The 27179-nt window shown below is 40.9% G+C and overlaps 1 protein-coding gene and 1 long non-coding RNA gene across 2 annotated transcripts in view; one reads left to right on the forward strand and one right to left on the reverse strand.

The window, feature by feature from the left end:
- The first annotated feature begins 731 nt into the window (after positions 1 to 731).
- LOC129392394 (uncharacterized) lies at positions 732 to 27137 on the forward strand. The gene is made up of 3 exons (XR_008618164.1): positions 732 to 2368; positions 17951 to 18024; positions 27117 to 27137. It is a non-coding gene; the product is annotated as an uncharacterized lncRNA (long non-coding RNA).
- The window catches only part of PSMB7 (proteasome 20S subunit beta 7), a 28497-nt gene continuing 11160 nt past the window's right edge, over positions 9843 to 27179 (reverse strand). The window contains exon 6 of the mRNA XM_028493528.2: positions 9843 to 10012. Within this exon, the coding sequence (XP_028349329.1) occupies positions 9858 to 10012 (155 nt within the window). The 3' untranslated portion in view covers positions 9843 to 9857. The remainder of the gene's footprint in view (positions 10013 to 27179) is intronic.

The following is a 27179-nucleotide window of genomic DNA, read 5'->3' on the forward strand; positions in this document are numbered from 1 at the left end:
ATGACAGAAACAGCCTCAGGGAGAGCCTCTAAAAGGGACCTTCCAATAGTTAAAGACACAACCATCCCAATTACTGCCCAAATCCAGTGCATAAAGAAGTGTGTCAAATGTTTCAATAGTTACATTTAAACATTTCTGTAGTTGCATTAGTTCTTAACCAATAAGGAATCCATCAGTTAAGACAATGAGACACCAACTCACACCCACCAGGATGGCTATAATCAAAAAGCCAAATGATAAATGTTGGCAAGGGTGTGAGAAACTAAAATCTTTATACACTACTAGTGACCCAGCCACTTTGTAAACCGGTCTGGCAGTTCCTCAAAAAGTTAAACATAGAGAGTTACCACATGACTCAGCAATTCTACTCCTAGGTATATATATATACCCAAGAGAAATGACAATATATGTCCACACAAAAACCTGTACACAAATGTTCACAGCAGCACTATTCATAATGGTCAAAAAGTGAAAACAATCCAAATGTCCATTAACTAATGAATGGGTAAATAAAATGTGATATATTCATACAATGGAATACTATTCAACCATAAAAAATGAAGTATCAATACATGCTACAAGGATGAAATATTACGAAAATACTGTAAGTTAAAGAAGCCAGTCACAACAGACATATTGTATGATTCCTATTGTATGAAATGTCCAGAACATGCATAACTGTAGAGACAGAAAGTAGATGCGCTGTTACCTAGGGCTGGGAGGGCTGAGGGGAAATGGGGAGTGACTGCTAATGGATATGGCATTTCTTTTGAGGGGGATGAAAATGGTCTAAAATGGATTATGGTGATAGCTGCACAGCTCTGTGAATATACTAAAAACCACAGAATTGTACACTTAAAGTAAGTGAGCTGTATGCATGTAAACTATATCTCAATGAAGCTGTTATTAAAATAATAAGGCATCCAACATTTTTAGAACAGAGGACCTAAAAAAAAGTCAAAACATCTAGTGACATGTCACCCATCAATCAAAGAATTCACATTCTGATAGTAATTTTTTTAAAGCTAGAGATCACAAGAAACAAAAATGTCAGCATAGATTCTTAGGAACATTTCATAAGAATTAATTTTGGCTTTAAGTATATATATTTTTTCCCAGATATACAAGATACCTAAACAGATGTAGTACCAGACAAATATAACCTTAAAATCTAAAAATCTGGAAAAGTGAGTCAAGTTCAGCTTATCAAGCTGACACCTATTAAACTGCTACAAGAAAAACAGTCTTAAACACCATCAATATCAATACAGACAGGAAAATCATTGTTTATGATAGCTATCGAGGGCAAGTTTTTTGTTTTGTTTTGTTTTGTTTTTAATTTTGCATTTACTTAAAACTCTGTTTGATGCTAGCAGGGTTCAAGTCACACAGGAAGGTGCTCGGCTAAACACTGATCATCTTCCTTGATCTCCATTGTCTGCTGTGTGGGTTCCGCCAGCAAACCTCCCAGTGAGTGGTCACCTTCCTATGGAGTCATTAAACCTCTGAATGTCAGCTGGTGGGATTAGCCAGCAGCTTCCACACCTGAGCCCCCGTGGCAGGGACAGAGGCATTTGGATCAAGATCACTAATGAATACAGAATTCATATGCCGCTTGTCAGGGCTCCTGAGCTGAGTCGCACAGATGCAACCTAAATAAGACGGAGGACAGAACAATTGTTGACGAAGATTAAAAAGTTCTGGCAGTTGGGGTAAAAAGAACACCTCATTATTCAAATATGATAGTCTTGCTTATTTATTTATTTTTGGTTCAAGTTATTCATGATTTGCCTCAAATGGACAAATGCCATTCACCAATATTTAAAGGCTTATTGGTCTCATTACTAAATTTGAAGAAGGCTATGCCATCTGAACATTAGCTATATAGAGAAAAACAGCTCCCCTGTAAATATTTGAAAACTCTGAGGGAAAAAACAACCTCAGGATATTTGCGGGGGAGGACAATTAAAAGATGAAAATAAATTCTGATGAATTCAAAGAGAAGAAAAAAAAAACCTTCCATAGCCAAATGACTTACTTATATTTCCCAATATCTCTGTATTTCTAACTTTGCATCTTTCCATCCCTGGGTTCCTTCCAGTCACTGAGCTCACCAAAGAGGTTTATACACCTCCTCTGACATTCGTCTGGCTTTGTGCCATCTTCACAAGACCTCGTCAGAGAAAAGGAATAGCCCAAGCAGCCCACACCTCTGCTCACCTGGAATAAGATGTCTTCCCCACTCTGTTGTCAAAGAACTACAGGCCTAGCAAAGAGGCAGAAGAGCAGGGTGATCGATCACATCGGAGGGCCAGACTGACGAGGGTTCAAACCATGATTCCATCGCTGCCCAGCTGTGTGACCTCGGGTAAGATATGCGACCTCCCTACACCTTATTTTTCTTCTCAACAAAACAGGGATAACAAAGTACAGACCTCACACGATTGTTGAAAAGTAAATAAGATGATGCAGACAAAGCTGTTAGAAAAGAGTTTGGCACAGCATATGCACTCAAAAAGCATCAGCTATTATGACTGCTGTGTTTTCAATACCTTCTCCCCATAGCAAAAAGGCAAATATTTCCATAGCCTGTGCTGTCTGTTAAACAGGCTTCTTCTACTGTCATGACCACTAGCTAGGCCTGTCTCCGATTTTAAGCTTTCAGATAAGAAAGAAGAATCATACCTAGGACTTCCCTGGTGGCGCAATGGTTAAGAATCCTCCTGCCAATGCAGGGGACATGGGTTCGAGCCCTGGTCCAGGAAGATCCCACATGCCGCGGAGCAACTAAGCCTGTGTGCCACAACTACTGAGCCTGTGCTCTAGAGCCCGTGAGCCACAACTACTGAGCCCACGAACCTAGAGCCCGTGCTCCACAACAGGAGAAGCCACCACAATGAGAAGGCCGCGCACCGCAACGAAGAGTAGCCCCTGCTCGCCGCAACTAGAGAAAGCCCGCGTGCAGCAACGAAGACCCAACACATCCTAAAATATAAATTTTTTTAAAAAAAGAATCATATCTATCTATATCATCAAGCCTGACACAAGTACAAATAATCATGTTAGTCGTTGCTATGTGATGTTTGTATCCTACTACTGAATTACTAAAAAATAGAGGCAGCTGCCATATTTTAGAGCCAATTTTGTGTGAGCCATCATATGAAGTGCTTTACAGGCCACACCTAATCCTGACAGCAACCCACAGGCAGGTCTCTGGATCCCCGTCTTCTGGATGAACAGTGCCGGGCCATGGCTTGCCCACAGTCGTGCCGTGCGTACAGTGGAAACACACTCACAGCCCAATCCTCTAGCTCCTAAGCTCCTGTGCCCTTTTCCATCTGACCACACTGAACTCATGCTCTATGCTTCCCCTTGGGACCAGTCTGTGCCAAACTGAATAGATTCTTTTTTTTTTAATCAAAATAATGCAGATCTCTTTCACCACTGTCCATCTGCACGGCACAAATAAATCTGAAACTTCAGTGTCTACTATTAGACTTAAACAAACAAAAAACTACAGTCACTTCTAAAATTTGCTATAGAACACCATATTGGTATCAACTCTTTCATTATGTAAAGTGGATCTATAGCTGCCTGCAATGACAGATTAATTCTGTTTCCTCCGTAGCTACGTGTTTGGCATCACGTTTGTGAGGTAAACACAAGCCTTTAGGGCGATAGCTGCTCACATCTTTAGCAATAAGGGCTTCTCTAGAGGCCAGCACTTGCCAAGTGATGAAATATGACTCCATAAATCAGACGGCTGAAGTGGCACTTGTATACGTCACCATCTATCTTTGCAGCTTCTCTCTAACGGGTATAGGGTAAGAGCTCATCCCTCGGTACTGTGACCAGAAAAAGGACCATCACAGTTGGCACTGACTAAGCATGTGCTACTTAAAACTGAAGACACACTAAGACTGGGGGGGGGGGGAAGATCCTGCTGGTGTTAGCACGCCTCAGGCAGTGGTAGAAGCTTCAGCAACTCATCTTCAAAAGGCAGAGAGCCAGAGCTCTAGAAACCTGCAAAAATTGGCTAAGCCTGCAGTCTTCATTTCTTTAAGTTGAGCATCTTCAAAGTCTAGAATTCTAACTGTAGGGCACAGCAGCTGCCACTGCAGATCTGATCCTCTCAGCTTTTGGCAGCTCTCAACTTGAGATTCTAGCAAAAGAATTTTTCAAGTTGCTATTATTGCCTGTCATGGATTTATAAATATTGTGCACTATCTGCTGTGGCATGGCTCTCATGGGACGCCAAAGCATGCCAAATGCGTAACAGAATGAAAAACAGTTTCTATTCTTCAAATAAATGCTAATTTTTTTTAACTGTGCTCACATGATGTGTTTGTTGACCAACTTCAATAGTACAGAATATGTATCAGAGAGGGGAAAAAAGCTGATTGTCTTTTCCAGCAGTATTCAGCTGCTACTTTCATTAAGCTTGTTTAATTAGATTCCAGATGCTAATTTGCAAGTTGATACCAGAGGGTGCAGGACAGTTTGCCTTTGAATCATCTCCCTGTGATGTGAGGGTCCTGCCGCACACCGCTACCCTTCAGCAGCCCTCGCAAGCTTTCTGACAATTAGTGCAAAGAGGGGACAGTACTGCTCTTGACAGACTAAATATTAATCTTCTACCCATTTTTATGAATTATAATCTTCAAGAGTTTAAATTTCTCACTAGGCCAAATGGAAACATTCCTTCTTACAAAGAAACAGGATGGAAGGAAAACTAACCTAAGCTATCAGATTCATTTCCTTAACCCTCCCCACCCTAAAATAAAAGTTTTTATTTCATCAATTTTCAAGATACATACTCGCACGAAGCTAACACCATATTTCCAGATACAATGGTCAAATTCCTCATACTTAACTAGAAAATGGACTCAGAAGGCCACAGTGTGTTTATCACTAATTTCCTGTCCAGCTAGCCTGTGGATAATAACCAGGATAAGGGGCTTAGTTCTTATGCCAGCCTTAACAATAGGTAAAAAAAAAAAAAAAAAATTCTAGGGGAATGGCTCCACACAATTCAACATCACCAAAAAACCCTCTAATACAACTGACCTCTTGTCATTAGGTCAACTCACACATTTCAAAATCCACTATTCTGCTAATACACAGGTACAGTGTCCAAATAAGCACCTTTGCTGATAAAAACAAAGCATGAGATTTATCAGCAGTAATACAATTTTTTAATGCCTTCATTTTTATCAATCTGAGTACTATGAACACTAAAGGTGAAGTTATCAAACTGTTTCAAAGGAAGGTAAATCTGGGACCAACTAAGAAAGGTTGCTCTGACACATTTTTATCCACTCATTCAACAAATACTGACTGACTACCTACTACACACCATTTTAGGTGTGAGGAAATAGAAACGAATAAGCACAGTTCCTGCCCTCAGAGAACTTCCAGGCTAACAGCAAGGAGAAAAACAAGAAAATGAGCCTCCCAAGACTAGGAGAGGCAGTGTTTGGGCCACAACTGGATGAGAATTTTAAAAGATTTTTAATGGGACTTAAACTCACAGTTAGCTGGCAGTTTCTCTGAAACCCTGAGTCAGAGCTTTTACCTGAAGCAAATCACCGGTTCAGATTACTTCAAAAGGCAGAAGCCCATCTTAGGCATTTATGAATCCCAGCTAGGTTTCACTGTTCTGCTTTTTGGCCTGTAATTTCCCAATGAGCATCTGCCCTTTGGCCCATCTTCATTTTGGCCGTGTACTCAATGGGGTGTTTGCTTTGTTGACTCTGGCCCAATACTGTGTATTAATTGAGAAACGTACTAGTTATCTTCTTCTGTTATCTCAAAAAAAAAAAAAAAAAAAAAAAAAAGTTCAACACTGTCCAGATGGGAGGAAGAGAAAGTCCCCTCCATTTCCCAGGTGGTTTTTGATGACTCAGATTTTGCTGTAGCTCCGGGTTATCCTGTCAAGTCTACAAACAGGTACTGAACATCAGGAGCTGAAGAAGAGAGATGATTTCATGGTCCCTGCCCTCAAGGGTCTCCCCTCTCTCGGCAAGTAGCGGAGATGCCCCTGAAAACAGCCATAAAACAATGGGACAGGTGTGTACAATGCAGTACAGGAACACAAATAAATGAGGAAGCAGGTGAGAGCACTGCTGGCAGGCACCGGCAGCGAGCAGGATTCTACAGCAAGCAAGTACACACTGTATTCAAAGAACAGCAAGCAGGCGAGAAGGGTTGAAGTGGAGCAGGAATGCAGCCCTATGTTTCCTAAAGTTTAATATTCATACCCCTGGGCTTACATGATGGTGATACATGAATACATTTTTTATTTATATTAATAGTATGCACTCATTTTCATGTCTTGGGGGGAAAAATAACCAGCACATCAAACCCAGGATTTCATAGATACAAACTGTATTTTAAAAATAAATTTAAATTAAACAGGTGAACTGGAGTGGCTGTAGGGAAGGAAGAGAGGAAAGGGAACTGACTGGAAAGGAGAACTTCTGCAGTGAAGGAAATGTTCTGTCTTGATCTGATTGACGGTTACTTGGGTAATTACAAATGCCAAAATCTATCGCACTATACACTTCAGATCTGTGCATTTTATGTAAATGATAACTCAATTTATAAAACAGTGAGCTGAGGTAAAAGAAAATTTTCAAGAAAAATAACAGTAGAGGTGGCATCCAGACATGGCAGAATCCTTAAATGTAGTGTTCAAATGACAAGTTCAAGACTAGCCCTGTCCAATGGAAATATGTGAACCACATATGTAGTTTTAAATTCTCTAGTAGCCACGTATAAAAAAGTAAAAATCGGTGAAAAAAATTTAGTAATATTTTTATTTAACCCAATATACTTAAAATAGTATTGTTTCAACATGTAACCGTATTACTAATGAGATATGTTTTTAAATTTTTTGTACCCAGTCTCTGAAATCTGGGATGTTCTCTACTTGCAGCACCTCTCAATTCAGACTAGCTACACTCAAGTGCTCAACAGCTACATGTGGCTGGTGGCTACCACACCAGACTGTGCAGCCGAAGACAATGAGAAAACATTAAAGGTTTTTAAGGAGGCAGGGACTTTCATTCCATAAATACTACAGTCTAGGCCCAGCACTGTCCAAGGCACAGGTTTGTAGTTTAGAAAAAAAAAAAAAAGACTATGGGCTTTTCCTAATTTATTTGTTTTAACCATAAAGCCAAGAGTTTGTTTCATGAGTCTGGCCTAAAAATCACTGTTTGGCAAACGATTTGTAATTATGATAGCCTGAAACTTCCCCTCCCAATGCAATTCTCTACGAAGTGAGCAGCAGTTACTGTCCTGGCAATCCATGCAAGACCTGAGAGGCAGAAATGCTCTCCTGGGTTTGTTTGAGACACGTCCAGAATCCTTTCCCCTACTGAAGGGAAATAAGCAGACTTAGTCATCCAACCCTTCAGTCTCAAAATAGACAAGAAAGAAAAGTTATGGAGGGCTTCTTGCCACAGAAAGACAGAAAGCCTCCCTGGAAAGAAGAGAAATAAAAAGTTTGGAAATTTGAAACCAAACGTTTCCATGAGTTCTATGCAAATGCAGAGCCAGAAATGACACCCTGGCCGAATTCTCTTGCACAGCAAAGTCACTGAAACAGGGTTCTCTCAACTTTCCTAAGCAGTCTCGGCCTTCCACTGAAACCACATCACTTAATCTTCACCAGAAGAAAGCAGGGTGGCCAGCAGTTAGTTGCTTGGTCTTCACAATAATTTTAGTATCTATTAATATCCCTTTAGATTTTTAAAAGTATTACCTTTGCCTTCTATTTACTTTTAAACTAGCAAGTACTACCTTCTCCTTAATAAAGTGACTTTTGTTGAGTGTCAGTCTGTGTCAGGTGTCAAAGAGTTCAGTGAATAAAAACCACTCACCTGAAATTGTAAATTTAATTAACAATCTGAAATGGGAATTTAGTCAACCTGTTTCAAGGTCTCGCAGCTAATACAAAACAATAAGTGGTCTGAATTATAGATAAAATTGATCTAAGGAACACAACTCTTCAGACTGATAATATCAGAAATTTTATTGAAGGGATGATTCACATTTCCCTTTGCTTCCCTAAATCAGCAATATTAAATTTATGGCCTTTGAATCATTTCAAATCCAAACTCTAAATAAATAATATAAAATTACTTTAGCAGAGTGTTAAAATCACGTTTAATATACCTCATGCTTTCAACTTTTTATGCAATTCTCATTTTTCTTTAACATATGGAAGTCCCAATCAATTGGAAACGGACACAGCTTTCAAGAAAATTTGAAAAGATTAATGTGGTTTAAAGGAGGGCCTGACATTACTGAGGTGATTTTCTAAATGAAAATCATCAGTCTTTCTCTCTATACCTGCATTAGTTCTAATGGATTTGTGGAGCATTAGGAATTCCTCTCCTTTAGTTTGAAAACTGGGAGATCGTTTTTAATTTTTCTTTTTAAGTGACCTAGTATAACTTATTTTTCCTCTGTACTTAAGAACCCCAAACAGAAAATAATGCTGATATGGGAATAAATGTTCACATTGAGAAATGAGAACAGAATTCTAATCTCATTTACAGTTGATACTTGGACCTGTTTACTATTCTTAATTGGAGCAAGACTATTGTTTCTAGTACAAAACACCTAGCTAAATTCTATCTTTAGTCACACGTTTTAATTCCTGCAGATAATTCAAGAAAGGGGAGAAAACTAGCCCTCAGTGACCAAGTCCCGTACATGTGCTATCCTCAAATACCAAGGGTGTAGCGGCTTCTGGCAGGAGACCCCCGTCCTGGCTGAGGAGTATCCACGACCCTACATTCTCTGCTCTCCTGGCACCTGGCCCAAACCTGAAGATCAGAGAGCTTCAGAGCTCCAATGACACTTAATGCTCTAATGACAATGAGCTAGAGAAGAACAAAAATTTTTAAACATGCAATCTTTTCCAAAGATGATTAGGCATAAAGCACTGTCAAAAAGTAACTCCCAGAAACACGCCCTGGTATCTACACAAAACACTACTGCAAAAGCAGGAAGAGCAGAAACCTACATATTAAGGAATAGGGTAAACCACGCATAAACAGCCTAATAACTGTTGAAAACAAGTTGATATTACCCATGAAAAAACTAACATCTATCAAAAAAACAAGGGCAGATGATGAGGGCTGCCTTCAGGACGTAATGTGTCTACAAGCTGGTTCAGCAGCAAGGATAAAGCACAGTGGAGGAATAACATGGTACCATAAAGTATCCAAGCATACTGAAGACTCCTTCCAAAGCGACAATGAAAGACCTGTGGCTTGTTCTTGGAGATTCTGGGGTCTAGGGGTTTGCTTAATGGAGGTACATCTATCATTAAAGCAGACACAGGTGGAATGTCATTCAGAAGATACCACCCTCCCCACTACCAAAGAAAATATAATAAAAGAATCTCTTATAAATATATGTGAGACACCAGATACATCATGCTCTGATAATAGGCCACTGCACACATGGTATTGTCCCCATCTTCTGCCAAACGCAGAACAACCTATAGGGATTTTTCAAACTGCCCGCATTTCCCAGCCAGGTCTGTGTGACATGCAAAGACATACATAGTTTCTCTATTCTTAGTGAAAAAACAAAAAACCTGTCATTTTGAGATATTGTGATAATGCATAAGAAAACATGCTACATTACAGCAGCATTTACAGCCAAGAAGATTCCCAGACAGCCCAAAGGCCAGAGCAAAAAGCTGAACAGTGCAGGCTCCTCAAGCCTGAGGGAGGGCATAGCAAGGCCACTCCAAAATGAAGCTTTCCCAAGTAACCAGTCTTCTCAGCAAACATAGTACCTGTGCCAAAGAGCATTCCAACTAACAGCAGTGCTGTTCAAACTTTGGAGGAATCAGCAATCAATTTGTAAATGTCCAACATACAACTAGAAAGATAATGTGAAAGAGAATAAAACCGTAGGAACTTACATACCTCCATATCTGGCCTAAATTTATCTTCAAACACGGCCATTGCTGCTAAGGAGCCAGAACCTGTAGGAAAAAAGATGCATTTTTAGCATATTTACCAACTCCCAGCTTCTCCATCTCAAGTTTACCTCGGGGCAGCAAAAATGGCAAAACACACCGAATGTCACATTCAAGTACAGTGTAAGTATTAATACTATAGGGCCACAAAAACCAGGTAAACACTGCTCTTCAAAAGCCTGGAGTCACACTTACCACGATCTCGGGTAAACCTGCAACTGGCCCTACTTCTACTATTGACAGGAGTAACTGTAAATTATTCACAATAAAATCCTGAAGCATGAAAATGAGGTTATGGATAATTTGTATTTGTTCAAAAAGTGAATGCCACATAATTTCATATATCCTGTGCTGTGACTCTTGTGCTCCAAAGCTGTGCCTTGGCAGGCTGCTGGGTATAGCGCTAAATACCAAGCCAGTTAGAAAGAATAGATTGTTTTAATGAGCTGGCCCTGGCAGAGTCACCTTGACACACGGGGAAGAAACTACAGCACCAGCAATGGTAATAGGACTGTGAGCTACGGCCACCAGGTTATTCCAGCTACAACTGTAAAACACTTTATTATGTGGCATTTATTTGGAGCTATTATTTTTAGTTCGTACTTTGAGGAGTAACAGCTGAGTAGACAAAATGACAAAGAAACAAAAATTTATTATCACAATGGCAAATGGCTGAAAGGTTATGCTGCATAGATATTAACAGACAGCAAATTTCTCCCTACAAAAGTAGGATGTAAAGCCATTACAAATAAGTATGAGCTCCCTTTGAATGGATATAAAAGGCAGCTCAGCACTATGAAAATTTAAACTTGCTTTGTTCAGAAACCAGAGAATCTTTAGAAAACCATCATCTTGTCTTTACAGGGTCCTGGCAATATTTTAGGATACTCTACTTTTGGAGAGAGGACAGAGTTGCCCACAATTTTTTACTCCAATTAGAAGATTTTTTTGGCATTTATTACTTTTTAACTTGTTTTGCATAACACTATCTATTTAGCTGGGTCACAGAGAAAACCATATTTTCTATTTAAAATGATTTGTGTACATCGCTTGACCACCTCAATGGTTTAGCAAAGGAAAAAGGCAGCGATTAAACAGTTTCAAATGAGGTGTCCTGCTGATTTTATCAAGTCTGCTGAATGTATAATGAAAAAGGAGAAGCTGACAGCATCGCTGCATTGAGAAAATAGAGACTACCTTATCTGAACCATTTAAGGAGGTCCAATTATAGATCAAATTTAAAGGGCAGAAACAGCAGATTTACAGACACAAATCAATGAACATGGTAATCCCAATGAATATGACAGATACTCCTGTTAGGGAATATTGCTGTGGTTGAGGATCATTACCTTCACAGCACCGGATACATCACATCTAAAGCAGTGGGAAGCTACGAGCATAGACGGCATTACAGGCAATGACTATTCATTTAAGCTTTGGGAGCAAAAGGCAACCCCATTTTCCCCTCTCACAATTTTTTCTCCACACACACACACACACACACACACACACAAAAACAAGGAACCTAAAGAGATATTAAAAGCCCTTTAGAAAGGAAACAGAAATTAAACAGATATAAAACTAGTGCACCCAAATAAAACTAGATATATATACACAAATTCACCAAAATCAAACCTTGGAATTTCATAGTTTATGTGTCCTGGAAAATCTGGAAATAGAGTCAAAGTTCACCAATGTTTTGTGACTCACACATTTACTCTGAGTTTCAGGGATCAAGGGGGGAAAGTAGCCTGTTTTAAGGCATCGGTGAGAACCAGTCTCAGACTTCATAGTAAAAAACGAGCTGGTTTTGTATGGAAAACAAAGGACAACTGTCACAAAGAAACAAGAAAATTGCAAATAAGGAAACCTCAGGAAAAAAAATACTTCTTTTCCAACCTGGTCCAAGAATATCTCTGCAAAGAGCCCAAGGGTAAACGCACCAGAGGCCAGAAATACACACTAGAAAAGGACAGGGGAAGGACGGCTATTTACCTAAGAGCTAACAATTTTGTGGAAAACCGTAATCAATTACTGTAAAAGGGGAAACACAACTTACTTAAAGACATCTTTCCCTAAAGACTACTAGCCTGTATTTTCTCCTGGGCCATCCTTTCTTTGGCAGTTTCACAGTAAATTAATTTTACTCTAATTTTTCCTGGGCACATATATTTCCTACTTAGCTTCACCTAATACTTTAAGAAATGAAAAATATTTCCCTCCTAATATAATAATTCTTCCTTTATCAAAAGCTTTTTTTTCATGAGAAACAACACCGCAGAAAAAATTTCCGTAAGTGGAAGTACGTGCTAAATCTAAATTCTTAAGAACAAAAAGTGTCTATCAATGTAGTGATGCTTCTCATCACAGTGATCTTTTTTTTTTTTTGGAGTGGAAGGTGTGGGAGAGGTAAACACAGAAAGGACACAGGGATCCCTATTACACTGTATTTCTGCTTCCCCATTTACATCACACACCCCCAAAACACACACACCAACTTACACACACACACACACACACACACACGCAGGTGTACATATGCACGTGCACAGAGTTGAGAAGTTTTCACGAAAACAGGAGCCTTGCTAAACTGCCTGATTCTGCTTCCCCTGAGATCAAAGATAAGCGGACTCCAAATAAACTTGAAAAGAAGGGGAAATTCAACATTAAAAACAATTTCTAAATCACTTGCAAATTAGCTCCTGTTCCTGGCATTTTTAGGAAAGGAGGACTTTGGCGCCCCCTTTTCAGAAGTACACAGAAGTGCTAGGAAACGAGTGCAATTGACTTTGTCAACAGGTTTCTAGGAAACTCTGAATGTGTCCGCTGCTTAGAAAAGAGAAGACAGAATTTCAAATATGACTGCAAATGCCCAAAATGGCAAGAGAACACACGCAGGTGTACATATGCACGTGCACAGAGTTGAGAAGTTTTCACGAAAACAGGAGCCTTGCTAAACTGCCTGATTCTGCTTCCCCTGAGATCAAAGATAAGCGGACTCCAAATAAACTTGAAAAGAAGGGGAAATTCAACATTAAAAACAATTTCTAAATCACTTGCAAATTAGCTCCTGTTCCTGGCATTTTTAGGAAAGGAGGACTTTGGCGCCCCCTTTTCAGAAGTACACAGAAGTGCTAGGAAACGAGTGCAATTGACTTTGTCAACAGGTTTCTAGGAAACTCTGAATGTGTCCGCTGCTTAGAAAAGAGAAGACAGAATTTCAAATATGACTGCAAATGCCCAAAATGGCAAGAGAACAACATGCAAATCCTCACATAATTTCAAGGCAATGCAACCGGGGGAAGGAACAAGGAGTTTGCCATTAAAAAGAAAAAGGATGGTAAACTCAATGAGATGGGTCTTTTTAAATAATTTCAATTCAAGTTTCCCAGATTTTATTTCAATGCCACTTAAAACTATATATAATAAATCATCAAATTCCATAGTAATACAGCAGCCATTTGACTCACAAAATGTTTAAATATTATATCCCATTTTCCCCATAAACCATAATAATGTCCACAGACATTCCATGATTTCAGCATCAGCCTATTAACCTGGCACTCTCATACGCAAAACCAAGGCAAAAATCCTCTGAAGGATTTACCCTGATTTTTTATTCCAAAAACAAGGCCACCTTAGACAATCAGTCAGAACGGCCTGGTTTCCCATTAAGAAATAAACAAATAGAAAAGCCAGGGGACAGTGTACGGGGTATAGGGGCCTCTGCTTTAGACAGTGGGCGTGTCAGGTGAAGGAAATGGGTGTCAGAGGGAATATGCTTTCCACAAATGCAGGATGAGCTCTAAGAGCAAGGGGTGTAGACCTGCCCTCAATTTCTCTTATAGCAGAGAGGAGGAAGCCAAGAGAGAAGAACAGGAGCATTGTTTGAGCACCCACCGTGGGCCACACATCGTATGTTGTCATTTGGTCATCCTCACAGCAACCCAGTCAAGTGACAAAGCTTCTTGTCTAGGATTACAGGACTAACAAGCACAGGGCAGGATTCCTGTCTCAGGTGTGACCCTATGTCACTCTCTCAAACAGAAAGTTCTACAGGCCACAAACCTGTTCAGAGCAGACATGCGTGACCTTCCACGAGCAGGTCTCTAGCTCGCTCAGCCCCTCCTCCTCCCCAATGCACACACACACTTGACACTCTACCACACTAACTGCCCAGACCATTTCAAGCCTATCCCACCTTGGCACGCGCTATTCCCTCTGCCGCCTTGACAGTCCACAGAACTCCGAGGCACCCATCCAACCCCAACTGCGAGATGACTTCCTCCTAGAAGCCTTCCTTGACTACCACACCCCCATGAAAGTTTATCATTCTCATCTCTGCCAACTGTCCATCCCTTCACAGCTGCATCCGCCATACCTAGCAGTCTCTGGCACACAGTGAGCACTAAATAGAATTTGCTACATTAGGCTGGGCTAATTTGAGTACAACTGTTCAAATGGAGGAGCTGGGGAAACGGAGCTGGCCCTGAAGGAGTGACGACAGCAATAAATGCCTTGATAAAGTGTAAAAGAACATTTATTACCTAATTTACCATACCGGGATGAATATAAGACAAACTCAAATGTAAAGCAAGTCAATTTTCAAAAGAAAAGAAGGCTTTAAAGCCACAAAACCATGTCCTATTATACGTCCTAGTCTGGTCTGAACTCTGTGATATCACAGGAATGAAACGCCCTCCTTGGATTTCTGCATTTTTCTACCAAAGCTCTGTCTCATCAGTAGTTTCCAGGTAGCTGCTCCTTAGCAACCTCCACCAAGTCTGCCTTTTTCAGCCCACCCACAGTTACTGGAAGCCAGCGTTGCTTCCAGAACAAAGCTCTTCAAAACAGAAATACGAGGTACAATTCAGTGACCAGCATTTAGAGAGAGGGTGTGCACGACACTGTGACAGCTACCTAGTTACCCACTGACTTGCCTCTGCACCCACCGTCCTTCCCCAAGCTCGCCCACGCCATCCACACACACCCACCTGCTCAACCACCAACTCCCAAACCTCCCAGCACACAGGCTGTGGGGAGAGACAGGGATGGGGGGAAGGGTATGGAACTCAGCCCTCTTTCATCCACGGGGGACAGAAACTGCTCTGCACACTCTGATCCACTGCAGCCACCTGGGTGGGCACTGCCTTACCCCTGGCTGTCCAGGTTTGATGCTTATTAAAAGAATTCAACAGATGCCCCTGTGAGTCCCAGAAAGCATGGTCTTGCTCCCCATCTCTGACTGCCAGGGCCTGACTCACCCACAGACCTTCAAGATGACTCCACGGGGCGCCCACACTGCAGACCTCCAGGAGAAGAGGGCTCAGGCATAAACACCACAAGGGTCACATCTCCAGCCATGCTTTTAAAATGAAGTATCTGTCTTATTAATAATAGGCGACTGGCTTTAAAAAAAAAAAAAAAAAAGACTAACACCTGTAAACAATGTAAAATATAAGCTCTGAAACTCAGAGAAATATGTGCAACACACAGGGCATTAATAAGTAAAAAGAGCTCACAGATAAATAACATCAATACACCAACAGAGAAAAGGACACAGCAGTTTACAGAAAAGAAAAAAAGCAGAGGCCTATACACATTCAGAGACACTGTTCAAGTTCCCTAGCAATCAAAGAAATATAAATTGAAACCAAACAGCCATTTTTTGGCTTTTAGATTAGCAAAAATTAAAAAAGAATAATACCCAGTGCTGACAAAGATGTAGTAAAAAGGGCAATCTAACATTCCTGTAGAAGCACAAATGGATAGAACTTTTCTAACACACAATTTAGAAACATCAATCAGAAAGCATAAAGCTATACATACCCACCAAACCCGCAATTCTGCTAGAAACATATTCTAAAGAAATAAATGGATAAGTACCCAAATAACATTATGATCACCGTTTAGATTAGAAAAAAGCAAAAATAACAACAGCAACAGTAAAAAACCGGAGATAAATGTAAAGGTCCAACACCAACAATCAGGAGATAGGGAAAATAAACAAATATTATATACATGGTGATTAAACATAATATTTTTTGGCAATGTCCATGATACAATATTTACTGAGGGAAAAACACGTTCCCAAGCAAAGTTAACAGATATGTTTATATAATACATATTATACACATCTGGAAGAAAATTTTTTAAAATTATGCTTATTTCTGGGTGGCGCTATATTCTTTTGTTTACTTGTGTTTTCTTATTTTTTTCCAAAGACAATGCATTACTTACAATTTTTTAAGATATACACTTGGAGAAAATAAGAATTCAACTTTGTTAAGGGATTAAAAAAAAAAAAGGCCAAAAGACCAAGACCTTGCCAGCTGTCACAGTCTTGCTGTGTAACAGCAGCAGCGGGCAGCTTAGTCCTGAAATCTGTACCCAGGGGCCTGAAGGTCAACCCACGCATGCGTCAACAGTCCCAAGGAACAACAGCAGTCAATCATCACAAATAAACACACCATGTCTCTCTACCACAGTCCTTAGGAGGGCTTCCTTAGGACAGGCACCAAAATTTTTTAAAAAGAGATAAAATCATCTTAACAATGAAGTCCTTTGAGCATATCAGCGCCAAGCCAGATCTCACTTATCCAGAAGTATACTATGTGGCAAACAAATTACTAAACAGACCACAAGAGACACAGTCCACATGGTGTTTTATGAAATTTCAAAGCACAGTCACGTGAGTTTTGTCTGCTCCTCAGGCATGGCAGGTAAGTGAAGTTCCATTTCACAGGAGGGAAGACTGAATCTTGGAGATAAGGAACTTGCCCAGATCACACAGCTAGTGATTAGCAAATCTGGGAATGTGAGCCCCGATCATCCTAAATTTAAAGTGTCCAACACTGCTTCTGTTCCATGTGCTGCCTCTTAAATTACAAAGCCAAATGCTTGAAATTAAGATTAGCAAGTAAGCATGGAAGCAGCTCTATTTTCTTAACTCTCCACCCCCAAAAGCATGCTTTCTAACTTACTTTTTGCTCAGATTACAGCAGAATGATTTCCACACATCTGGATACAGTTAATTTGTGTTGTTTTGCTTGGAAATTCAAATGAGACTGGGATTCCAGTTAAATGTTTTAAATGATTAAACAGATGCCATTCACTATTTAGCAATGCCACTCAAGTATCTAAGCATTTATTTTTAAATAGCCCCATTCAAAAAAAAAATAAAATAAAACAGTGAAATTAGCCTCCATTTTCTAAACCCTCTGAGAGTTTCTGATTTCAGTTTATCAGCATTAGTATTAGTAGTTCAATTTGAATCCTAACTTTTTCTGAGAGAACAATCCAACTCAGGACAAAATTTGAAATGTATCAAGAAAATTTTACTAAGATATTGCTTTTACTTGCTCTATATATTTTTAAAAATACCTCCATTAATATGGCTTAAGGATAGTGGGATTTTTTTAAAAACATGAAACGTGTTATTTTCATACATGTCAGGGTTCACTCAAGTATGAAATCAAACTTGGCAATTCTAGAACCTATTTTATCAGACATGCTGAAGAAACTATGAAAGACAAATAATTTTCTAAAACCTGCTGCTCTAAGTCAAGCTCTAGGAAGGATCTGAAAGCCAGCAGGTAGAAATCTGCTTTTTCTAATAAGGTCTAGGCTCACAAATTCTCACACTGGGGAAGGGAAAATATTTACCCTTAGGACCTTATCGGTCCCAGACCCTAACTCATGTGGTGCAGGTATTTCCTCATTTTACAGACACGGAAACTGAGGCTCAGCTGATTTAAAGGCAATAAGGGAAGCCAAGATTCAAATCTAGGTCTTGTGGCTCTTTAGCCCATGCACCTTTCAGAAGGGCAACTCTCCACTCATTCTTTCAAACCAACCATCCCAGGTGCCCACTGGGCGGCCGGCTCTGGAACACGGGTGCAAAGATGTGGCACAGCTCTGAGCTTCCTGCCTGTTTTCCCGCAGCACACCATTGAGGCCCTCCCAGCCCTGCACGACTGCCAAGCTGCTCCAGGCGGAACCACCACAGCAAGCACAAGGTGAATGGTGCCCCCAGAAACTACAGGACAGCAGCCCTACTGCCCTGCCTGCCTCCCCGCACAAAGGGTAAGATGATAGAATGCGTCTTCCTCATAGGTCGTCTGAGATCTGAATGAGATGGCACATGTAAAACAGAATGCCTGGCACATAGTAAAAGCTCAATAAAAGTTAGCTGTTACAAATACTCTATCTAACACAAGGTCCCCGTCCTCCAGGGGCCCTTTTATACAATCATTCTCAACAAGTCTCAGGGTTGGCAACTTTAACAGAAATGGAGGTCTTTAAAATTTCTTCTCTCAAAGTCATGAAGTTCTGAGAGGCAGCAGGAAATGGATTTCTAACTGCTTTTCCCCCAAATCAATTCAACCAGATCTTTTCAGGAAAAGAGCTGCTCCTTCTGCTAAGAAGTGGTCCATTTTAAGCACCCAAGGACCCGTTAGCCACCGTGGCCTGCCAAGGTGTAAGATGTATGCAGCGATAAAAGAGTAACACCAAGAACTTTCTCATCCATCAGTGTCAGCTCTCCCTGACAGAGTGCTTACTCACACTTGCTCATTGTTAGTCAACTGGGCACTCATCCTGGACAAAATTTGGTGCTCTCCACAGACCCATGGATGGGGATCATTTTTCACTGTTTCTGTCTACAAGGTCTGGTCTCCTGGTGTTGGTGCCTGCTCTGGAGGCCAATACTGCCAATGTGTGAAGAGCTGATTCACGAAAATAGAACAATGTTGATGCCGGGGGACCACATTCAGCCACTAGAGAGCAGTGGAACTCCTCTCAGAGCTTGAGAAAACTCAGACACTGACTTGAAACAGTTTAAATGTATGCATGCATTTCACTGTAAGTCTTGGCCAAAAGCTTCGAGGAGAGGCAGGCCAAGCAATCAGACAATCTTGCATGGGTTGCTGAAATCCAGATTTGTCCTTTGTCAGCATAAGCAGTTTAATTTGATGTTTTCACTCCTGAGTAAGCACTGAGTATTACATTTAAACCCCTCGTGAGGGGAAAGAACGCTTCCTTTTCATCAGCAAATGTATCTCAATGTCATTTTATCCCCAATGAAAAAAACATATATATATATATTCCATTTAATATGCTAAGAAATAGATTTTAAAGCATCCAACATTTCATTCAGAAACTAATTTCTCAAAAAATGCAGTTCCTTTTCTAAATGTAATGTAGTCAAAAAGGAGTTAAATTTTACTCTACATAAATAATGTAAAACACCACTCGAAGGGAACAGGGATTTTTCTTATAATTGCAACTGCAACGTCTCATTGACCTGACAGGTTATAAACACTTATTCTTAAGAAAAGACTAACATTTGGGGCATTCAGGCCTAAAAACTGAAAGGCTGTGTTTTATTAACGTATTTTAATGAAATGCCACAAGGTACGAGGACAGAAAACTGTTCTCCTTCAAACAGAGGAGTCACCTAACCCTATGTGTAAAGGATAAGATGGAGGATGAAAATTACCTTAAAATTACCTCTCTTAATCATCAGGCTCCCACAATCATCAGGCCCCACCAGAAAACAAGCTCTCACTCAGCACTGCAGGGCGCAGGGCACACACACTTCTCTCTCCCGCTGCAGGAGTTCAAGGCGGTTAGAGCTGACACGTCTTTCAAAGGCACCCTTTACTCTGGCCCGCATTTCAAAATAGCTTCCCAAACCGCAAGTTAATCCCTTTGCAGGCCTTTTCCAAGTTTTCCTGTCCCTTAGAACCCTCTAGGACAAAGGACCACAGAGTTTAATAATTTATAAACACACACTTTGTCTTAATTTTAAGTAAAGGTTTATCTTGTCCATAGAGCCTTGTGCAAACAATAATAAATCCTATTTACTGGAAAAATGTGCAAAACACTGTTACATATATTTTTTCACTTTATTCATCTGTGGACTAGATGGTATTATCTCCACTTTATAGATGCAAAAAAACAAAACAAAACAAAAAAACTAAGATCAGAGAGGAAAAGGAACCTAACCAAAAACACACAGCTAGTAATGGCAGATCTGGTTGCCAACAAATCCCTAGTTACATGACCTCCACATGAAAAGTCTTCTGATGTATAAAATGACTTTCCACTTGGTCTGTCCAAAAAGAAAGTAAAAGATCACCAAGCACTAGGTTACGAGAATGTAAAGGCACTTTTTGTAGTAGGGCCAATTCTGAAACAAGAGCAGGTAAAGATGAACTAATTAACCCCACTCTCTCTGAAACAGGGTTTAAAAAGCAAAGGACTTAAAACTGTGCGCACTGCATTTAAGTTCTGAAATGTACTCCTAGCAAGGGCTTTTATTTGGTTATAGACTAAGGACTGAACTCAAATCGGAAAAGACTTCATAGTGAAATGTCAGAGCAGAAAAAACAGGAAGAGCACCCTAACATTAATTCAATATCTCACTATTTTACCTACAAGAGACATTTAATATTTTCTACACAGAATCAAGAACAAAGTTTACTCTAATTAGAACAGATAAAGAACCAGCAAGGACTGGCTCTATTATATTCCCTGAAACAACATGATGAATTGCAGAAGTAAATATTTTCTCATCTCCTAACATAATGGCACCATCTATTGGCTTAGTACCACCATTGCAACAACCAGGAATCAAGATGCATAACCCAACTTTCATGGGCTTTTGGTTCCCAGCTGCTTAATTCCTGGCATTCCATAGTGGTACAAATTTTAAGATATAAAATCCATGCATCGCACATTTAAAATCTTCTGAAATTCACCTTATATATATTAATCAAAGCAGGAAAAACTGCCAGAAAAATCTCAGTACACAGAACTGCACACAGAGAATGTGTTAGCACTAAAATTATCAAAACACCATGCATCAAACATCAATGATGTTCTACACACAAAGATTTTTACATGTGGTTATCTCACTTAATCCTCACACATTACCCACGGAACAGATCCTCTAACCCCCATTTTCCTGAAGGAGAAATCAACACTCACAGTCCAACAACTAATAAATGTTGGACTTAGATCTGAACCCAGTATGCTACAAAGACCAGCTCTTTTCACTATCCCACCCTACTTCAGAAAATTAAAAACGACTCCAGAGCAACATATGCAGGGGAAAAGCACATATTGCTTTACAGAGCGTGTTCACAAACGTGACACGGCACCATCCCAGTAACCCAGTGACCTTCAAGTCAAAAAAAATCAGCTTCTTTTTAAAAATGAGGGGTTTGAGGTTCAGAGAGGTTAGGTGATGACTAGCTCTGGTCAATCAGGGCTGTGACTGAAGCCAGGGCTTCCATCTCTTTCTCTAGCATTCTAGGTAATACCTCAGCTGGTTACAGAAAAGCCGGCTCTGGATGGTCACTGGCTGTACAGACAAAGCTCCCACCAGGATGGGGTTCCCGCCACCACACAGTCCTTGACCCACAGAGAGCAGGCGACAAGACTCACTCCAGACCTGATGGAGACCCATTGCTTACAGAACGCCTGCACAGTCACCCGGCCCACACTAGTGAGGAAAAAGAATTTCCAGCTCAGGAAAAAGAATTTCCAGCAACACTAGAGCTACAAGGTCACGTGCCCTCTGAGAAGGCTTTTACGTGGGCCTATAAACTAAATACAGTGCTGCTGAGTTCACATCTGATTTCAGAATTGAAAATGAATGTGGAAGAAATATTTTCCATCTTATGGTACACTGATTTGATACAGCGCAGGACAATTTTTCAAATCGAGTCATGTGGAGATAACAAAATGTCTGCACAAAGGTTGCACTTTAGTGTAAAAATATGGAGAAATGGCAGGTCTGAATTCCCTACTGATGTTCCTCAGTTCCAACTTAATTCTAAGACTCTTCTTTGCCCACAAGGTGAGACATCTGGTATGTTTACTACTCTGTCCCGAATCTTTTTAATTGCTAGGGGGCTCTGTAAACTGGGACTTAAGAGGTACATTCCAATAATTAGGAAATTGTATAACCAGGTTATCTGGAGATAGAATTTTACCTGGACGGCCCTGGCAGTGACCCAAAGTCTTCCCTAATGGTGCATATCAATGTTTATTCCTTAAGTTGGTATTCCTAAATTGTCCAAGGGCCTCATTTCCAGGAATGTCGTGCTTTAAATTTCATTCATATTAATTCTCTATGTGAGGAAGTGAGCAAAATAAAAATTTTATGTATGTTGCCGATGCAGCTACAAGGAACACTCTGCCCGACTAACAGCAAAAGATGGTCCCCAAGCCTCTCCTGGCAGTACTTCCGTTTGCTTAATAAAGAAAAGCTGGCAAGTTAAAAGAATAAGCTAATTAATCTGAGAATTAAAAGAACCCGTATTCTGTCTATTAAAAAAACCCATAACCCTTTTCCCTTTCTTAATAAAGAAAAGTCAAAAATCTTGCCTGGTTTTCCACGATCACACTAATCAATCACCTGCAGTCTCTTACAAATTATTTTCTTAAAAAATTAATAATTAAATGAAACCTAAGGGGTCCTTTCTTCTTTTTTGAGAATGGACCAAAACACATTTGGTCTGGACCACATGCCACACACTACTCACAGCAATAACAAAGCCAAGGGGGAAAAGTCACAGAGACCAGGGTTCTCGTGCCAGATCATGCACCTCCAGGCTGTGTGACCCCAGCATACCTCTCTGAGCCTCAATTTCCTCACCCTCAAGACAGGGACGATAGTACCCACTTCACAGCGGTGCAAAGACTAAATCAGTCAAGTGTCTCACAACAGTTGCTGGCGCCGCAGCTGGCAAGCTGCTGGACGAACGCTGCTATCGTTATGGCCAACACCCCGTTCACAAAAAAGGTTTTAGGACAGAAGCTGTCCGACGGCCACACCACGAGGAGTTTGATACACTCTTCTCTTAAGCAAACCCTCGGGAAGGCAAGCCCTCAGCGAGGAGGCTCCTGGACCCTGCGCTCAAGGAGCTGTGCCAGCATGTTAGAGATGCGCGAGACAAGACAGGTGTCTTCTATTCGATGTAAATTAAGAGTAGCCTTCAGGCGCCTGGCTAGTCGCCAATACAGGCCCACGGGTAGACAAAATGTAGACACCCTTGTCTTACAGGTAATTTGTAGCTTCCAGCTCTTACTGTCAAATCACTCAGGAAAAAGAAAAGATTCGTTACAAAGTTGTATTTTTATTTCTCATAATAAAAAACTCCTACTTTCACTAAAACATGAGAGAATTTACATAAAATATTCATTTTCTCACTTACACCACACTTACGGAAAGCCTCAATCCCACAGGGAATGTTAACGTTCTGTGGGCACATTTCAGTTAGGAGGGCCTTCTATTTTATCTGTAGTTGGAGGTTTGGTTTGTAGCTCACCCAAAGTAAGTCACATGAATTAAAACAAAACCACCAAATTTTGGCACTTCTGGGGTTCTCTCAATATCCAGCTCCCCATCCCCTCAAAAAAAAAAAAAGGAAGAAAGAATAACCACCACCATCTCCACGGAAGCCAGAAGTCCATCAGGAGGAAAGGCAGCGCAGCACACCTCACACAGCAGGGAGAGGCATCAAGCCCTGCTCAAAAGTGAACAATAGCCAAAAGAAACTAAAAGAATGGCAAAGACAAAACCAGGACAGCACAAAAACTGTACTTTATTCCACATTCTCCGAGAAAAGGCGCCTCTTCACAACAGACTTGGATCAGAAAGAAACGAAATATAAAATTCATGTTGTCTTCGGGTGGTAGAATTGTGTTTAATTTTTTTAAATTTCCTTTGATACTATAAAGCTGTTTCAGTAAATACTGTTCTTAATACACAGGAAAGAAAATCCACACAAAGAACAGTCGAAAATATGCCAAACCAATAAATGCCCCTTGGGAATTTGTATAAATATTTTTAGTATTCAGGAGCAAGACTTAATAGCTTAATGAAGTAACATCTCTGTAAGATGATAAAATCAAAGCAGCTGTGATGAGCTCAGGCTTGCTTCAGCTGAAAGACAAATCCCAGCTTTGCTGCTTACAGGCAGGGCAGCAATGGGCAGGTTAGTAAATCTAAGTTCCAGGTTTCTCATCAATAAGAAGGTAATGATAGCATCCCTTGCACAGAATTTTATAACTGAAAATAATGTGATGGCACCAGCAGACACTGGCACAGAGACACTTCCAAATACGCTTTAAATTTAAAATAATACTAAGCTTTAAAAAAAAAAAAAAAAAGACCTATCACATATGCAGTGCTTTGTGCTGTTCCCTTACGGCTCAACTGGAGCCACACGAATGGAATACAATCTAAACCAACTCCACTCCAGGGGTACTGTAAACTGTTCACAAACAATAAACAGCAGTTAAGGTTTCTAACACTACGTTTCACACATGCCTTGGCACAAGCAAGTTAGAGAATCAGAAAATTAATTCACCATCAAATATTCACTGAGTCACGCAGGACTCCGTGAGACTCTGGGAGTGAGACAGATTCTACTCACAGAGATCTCAGATTCTTGCAGGGGCAGGAAGGACAAGAGCTGGGGAAAGTAGAGTCTGGACATGGTTGAAATCCTGGAATCAAGCTGCACACCAAATTACCAGAGAGGGACTTGCTAACAGCCTGGGGCAGTCACGAGGGAATGGCTTCTGGGCTAGACCTTGGATGATGAGTAGGAACACTCCGGGCAGAAAACGCATTTCTGAAAGAAGGCAGCACAGCAGCAGTGGGGTGTGAAAGGCAGTTCAGAGGAGGGCAAGGGGCCTGTTGCCACAAACACCTAAGGTACACGTGGTGGAGGAAGAAGAAAAAGGGTCTAAAGCCAGACTGGAAGGAAGATGACCCCGGTGGAGTTGTTACTGCAACACTGTGGTCAAAAGCCAGGAAGGAACTGGCACTGAGGAAGACAGGAGAGGATGGTCAGAGACCCGGCATGGGGCCTAAAGACTGGCTGGTTTCTGAGTGCTCTCTGTGACGACCGTGGCCATCCCTGTGCCACTGGACCCATGCACACATTCAACATTTCTGGCCAGATGTAATCTCCCTCTCTGCCTCTAGACATCCCACATGCCAATCCTCCTTCCGACAGCTGTGAGGCTGCTCTAACAAATGAATCTTATCCTATCATCCCCTGGCTTGAAAAGAGTAGATGGGAACCTCCAGGACAAAATCAAACAACTCAGCCTGTACCGTGGGGACTCTCTCCGGCCTAGCTTTCCAGCCTTGCCTCTGCCCCACCCTCCTGAACGTCAGTACATCTTCATCCCCGTACCTCTTCTGCTGTGCCCCCAGCATGGAGCACTCCCCCCACCCACTGCACTTGCCTCACCCATCCAGCAAACTCTGGCCTTTCAGTTCTTTGACCATACTGGTCCCTTGTGCACTGCAGGGCCTGAAAAGTCTTTCCCTTGGGGGTAGGGAGTAGGGTGGCAAATTCCTGGCTAATTCCTACTTATCATTCAGGTCTCAGCTTAAGTGTTACTCTTCCCCATCTTTCACCTACCAGACTGGCAAGAATAGCCAAAGCAGGAGAGTTTATAAGAGAAAGGCATTCTCATATTCTCTTGGTGGAATACAAACTAGTACAATCTTTTTGGAAGGCAATTTGGCAACAGCTCTCAATAGGTAAAACGCACTGTATGACCAGCGATCTGTCACTTTTTGGGGCTGCCCAGTAGCTATACTTCCCTTCTATGCCTGGGGAACCCCCCCACCTTATAAACGGATGACTGAGCCTCACCAATCATCACCAACCAAGCAGCCACCCTTCCCTATAAGGAACTCTCAGACAGTGACCACCCTTCCCTACAAGGAACTCTCAGACAGTGAATGAGATGGCAGGAAGCCTCAGTTCCAGATGAGGTAGCCAGGGCAGCAGAGTGAGCAGCGAGCCAGGGCCTGCGCCAGCTGGGCCGGCAGTGTGGTCTGCAGCATTCTGCCTTCACCTGCAATGGCCCATTCTGCGGCATTATTTCTGAAAATGTTCTCGGCCCCAAACCCAGTTCTTGCCCTCCTAGCTATTCTGTGAGCCACCTACTATCCTTTAAAAAATAAAAATTCCTCCTTTCCTAAATCATCCAGTGATTCTAATGATTACAACAGAGAATTCTGAGCAATACATGCACACACCCTAATCCAGAACTCCACTACTAGGAATTTGTCAGATGTACTTACACAAGTACACCAAGACATATACTCATGAATAGGAGAATGGGCCACTAAATCATGGTAGAGACATGTAACACAATTCTATGAAGGTGTTGTTGTAGATTTGATATAGATCTACAAGCACTGATGCAAAAACTTCTTCAAAACAAGTTAATAGTAATGGAACAGTATCTACAGCATGACCTCAGCTGTGTATTTTTAATAGGGATAGACAGATAGATGACAGATGACGGATATATATAGGTGGATCATAAAACATTTTCTGAGAAAAAACACAATAAACCCTTAACAGTGGTTACTTTGGGGAAATATGAAAGAGACTTACTTTTCATGTAATATTTTTCCCCACTTGAATGTTTTGCCATGTTCATAAATTACTTTCGTTAGAAAATGTTTTCATGTCACTTGCCCAGTGAGGACTTCCCAAACACCCATTATCCACATGCTCCTTCCTGTATTCTCTCGTTACTCTTTTTCTTCCTCCAGGGCACTTAGCACAGTGCATTCTTTTAGATTAATGTGTATTTACTTAATTCCTATCTCCCACGGAGGCTATAAGCTCTGAGGATAGGTGCTGTGTTGACCACTATATTCCCAGTGCCTAGCACATAACAGATGCTAAATAAATATCTGATAAATGGATGAAAGTAACTTATCCTCCTTTTCAGATTCAGCTCAAGTGAAGTGAAGCTTTCCCTGAAGTCTTCCAGTTTAGACCCTTTCTCCCTTGGGCCTCCAATGGCCTTTGTACCTACTGCCCTTGTCAGTTTATACATCTATCTCCCCCATTACACTGGGAATATGTTGAGGGTAAGGATCCAGACATTCAACCTCTCTCTGGGGAGCCTGCTACAGTGCTTTTACACAGAAGGCACTCAAGAAATAGTTGATAAATGAACAGATGAACAAACAAACTAAACCTCAAAGTAACAACTTACGTGTGTATCTAAAATCAGGTGTTACTGATGTCTTGCTCTTCTTAATCTTCTTAAGCTCTTATGAAAGCAAAACCAGACTGTGGAGAGTGATGATTTCTGAGCAGAAGTATGCCATAAA

This window comes from Physeter macrocephalus, chromosome 9 (assembly GCF_002837175.3).
Source record: "Physeter macrocephalus isolate SW-GA chromosome 9, ASM283717v5, whole genome shotgun sequence".
Lineage (NCBI taxonomy): Eukaryota > Metazoa > Chordata > Mammalia > Artiodactyla > Physeteridae > Physeter > Physeter macrocephalus.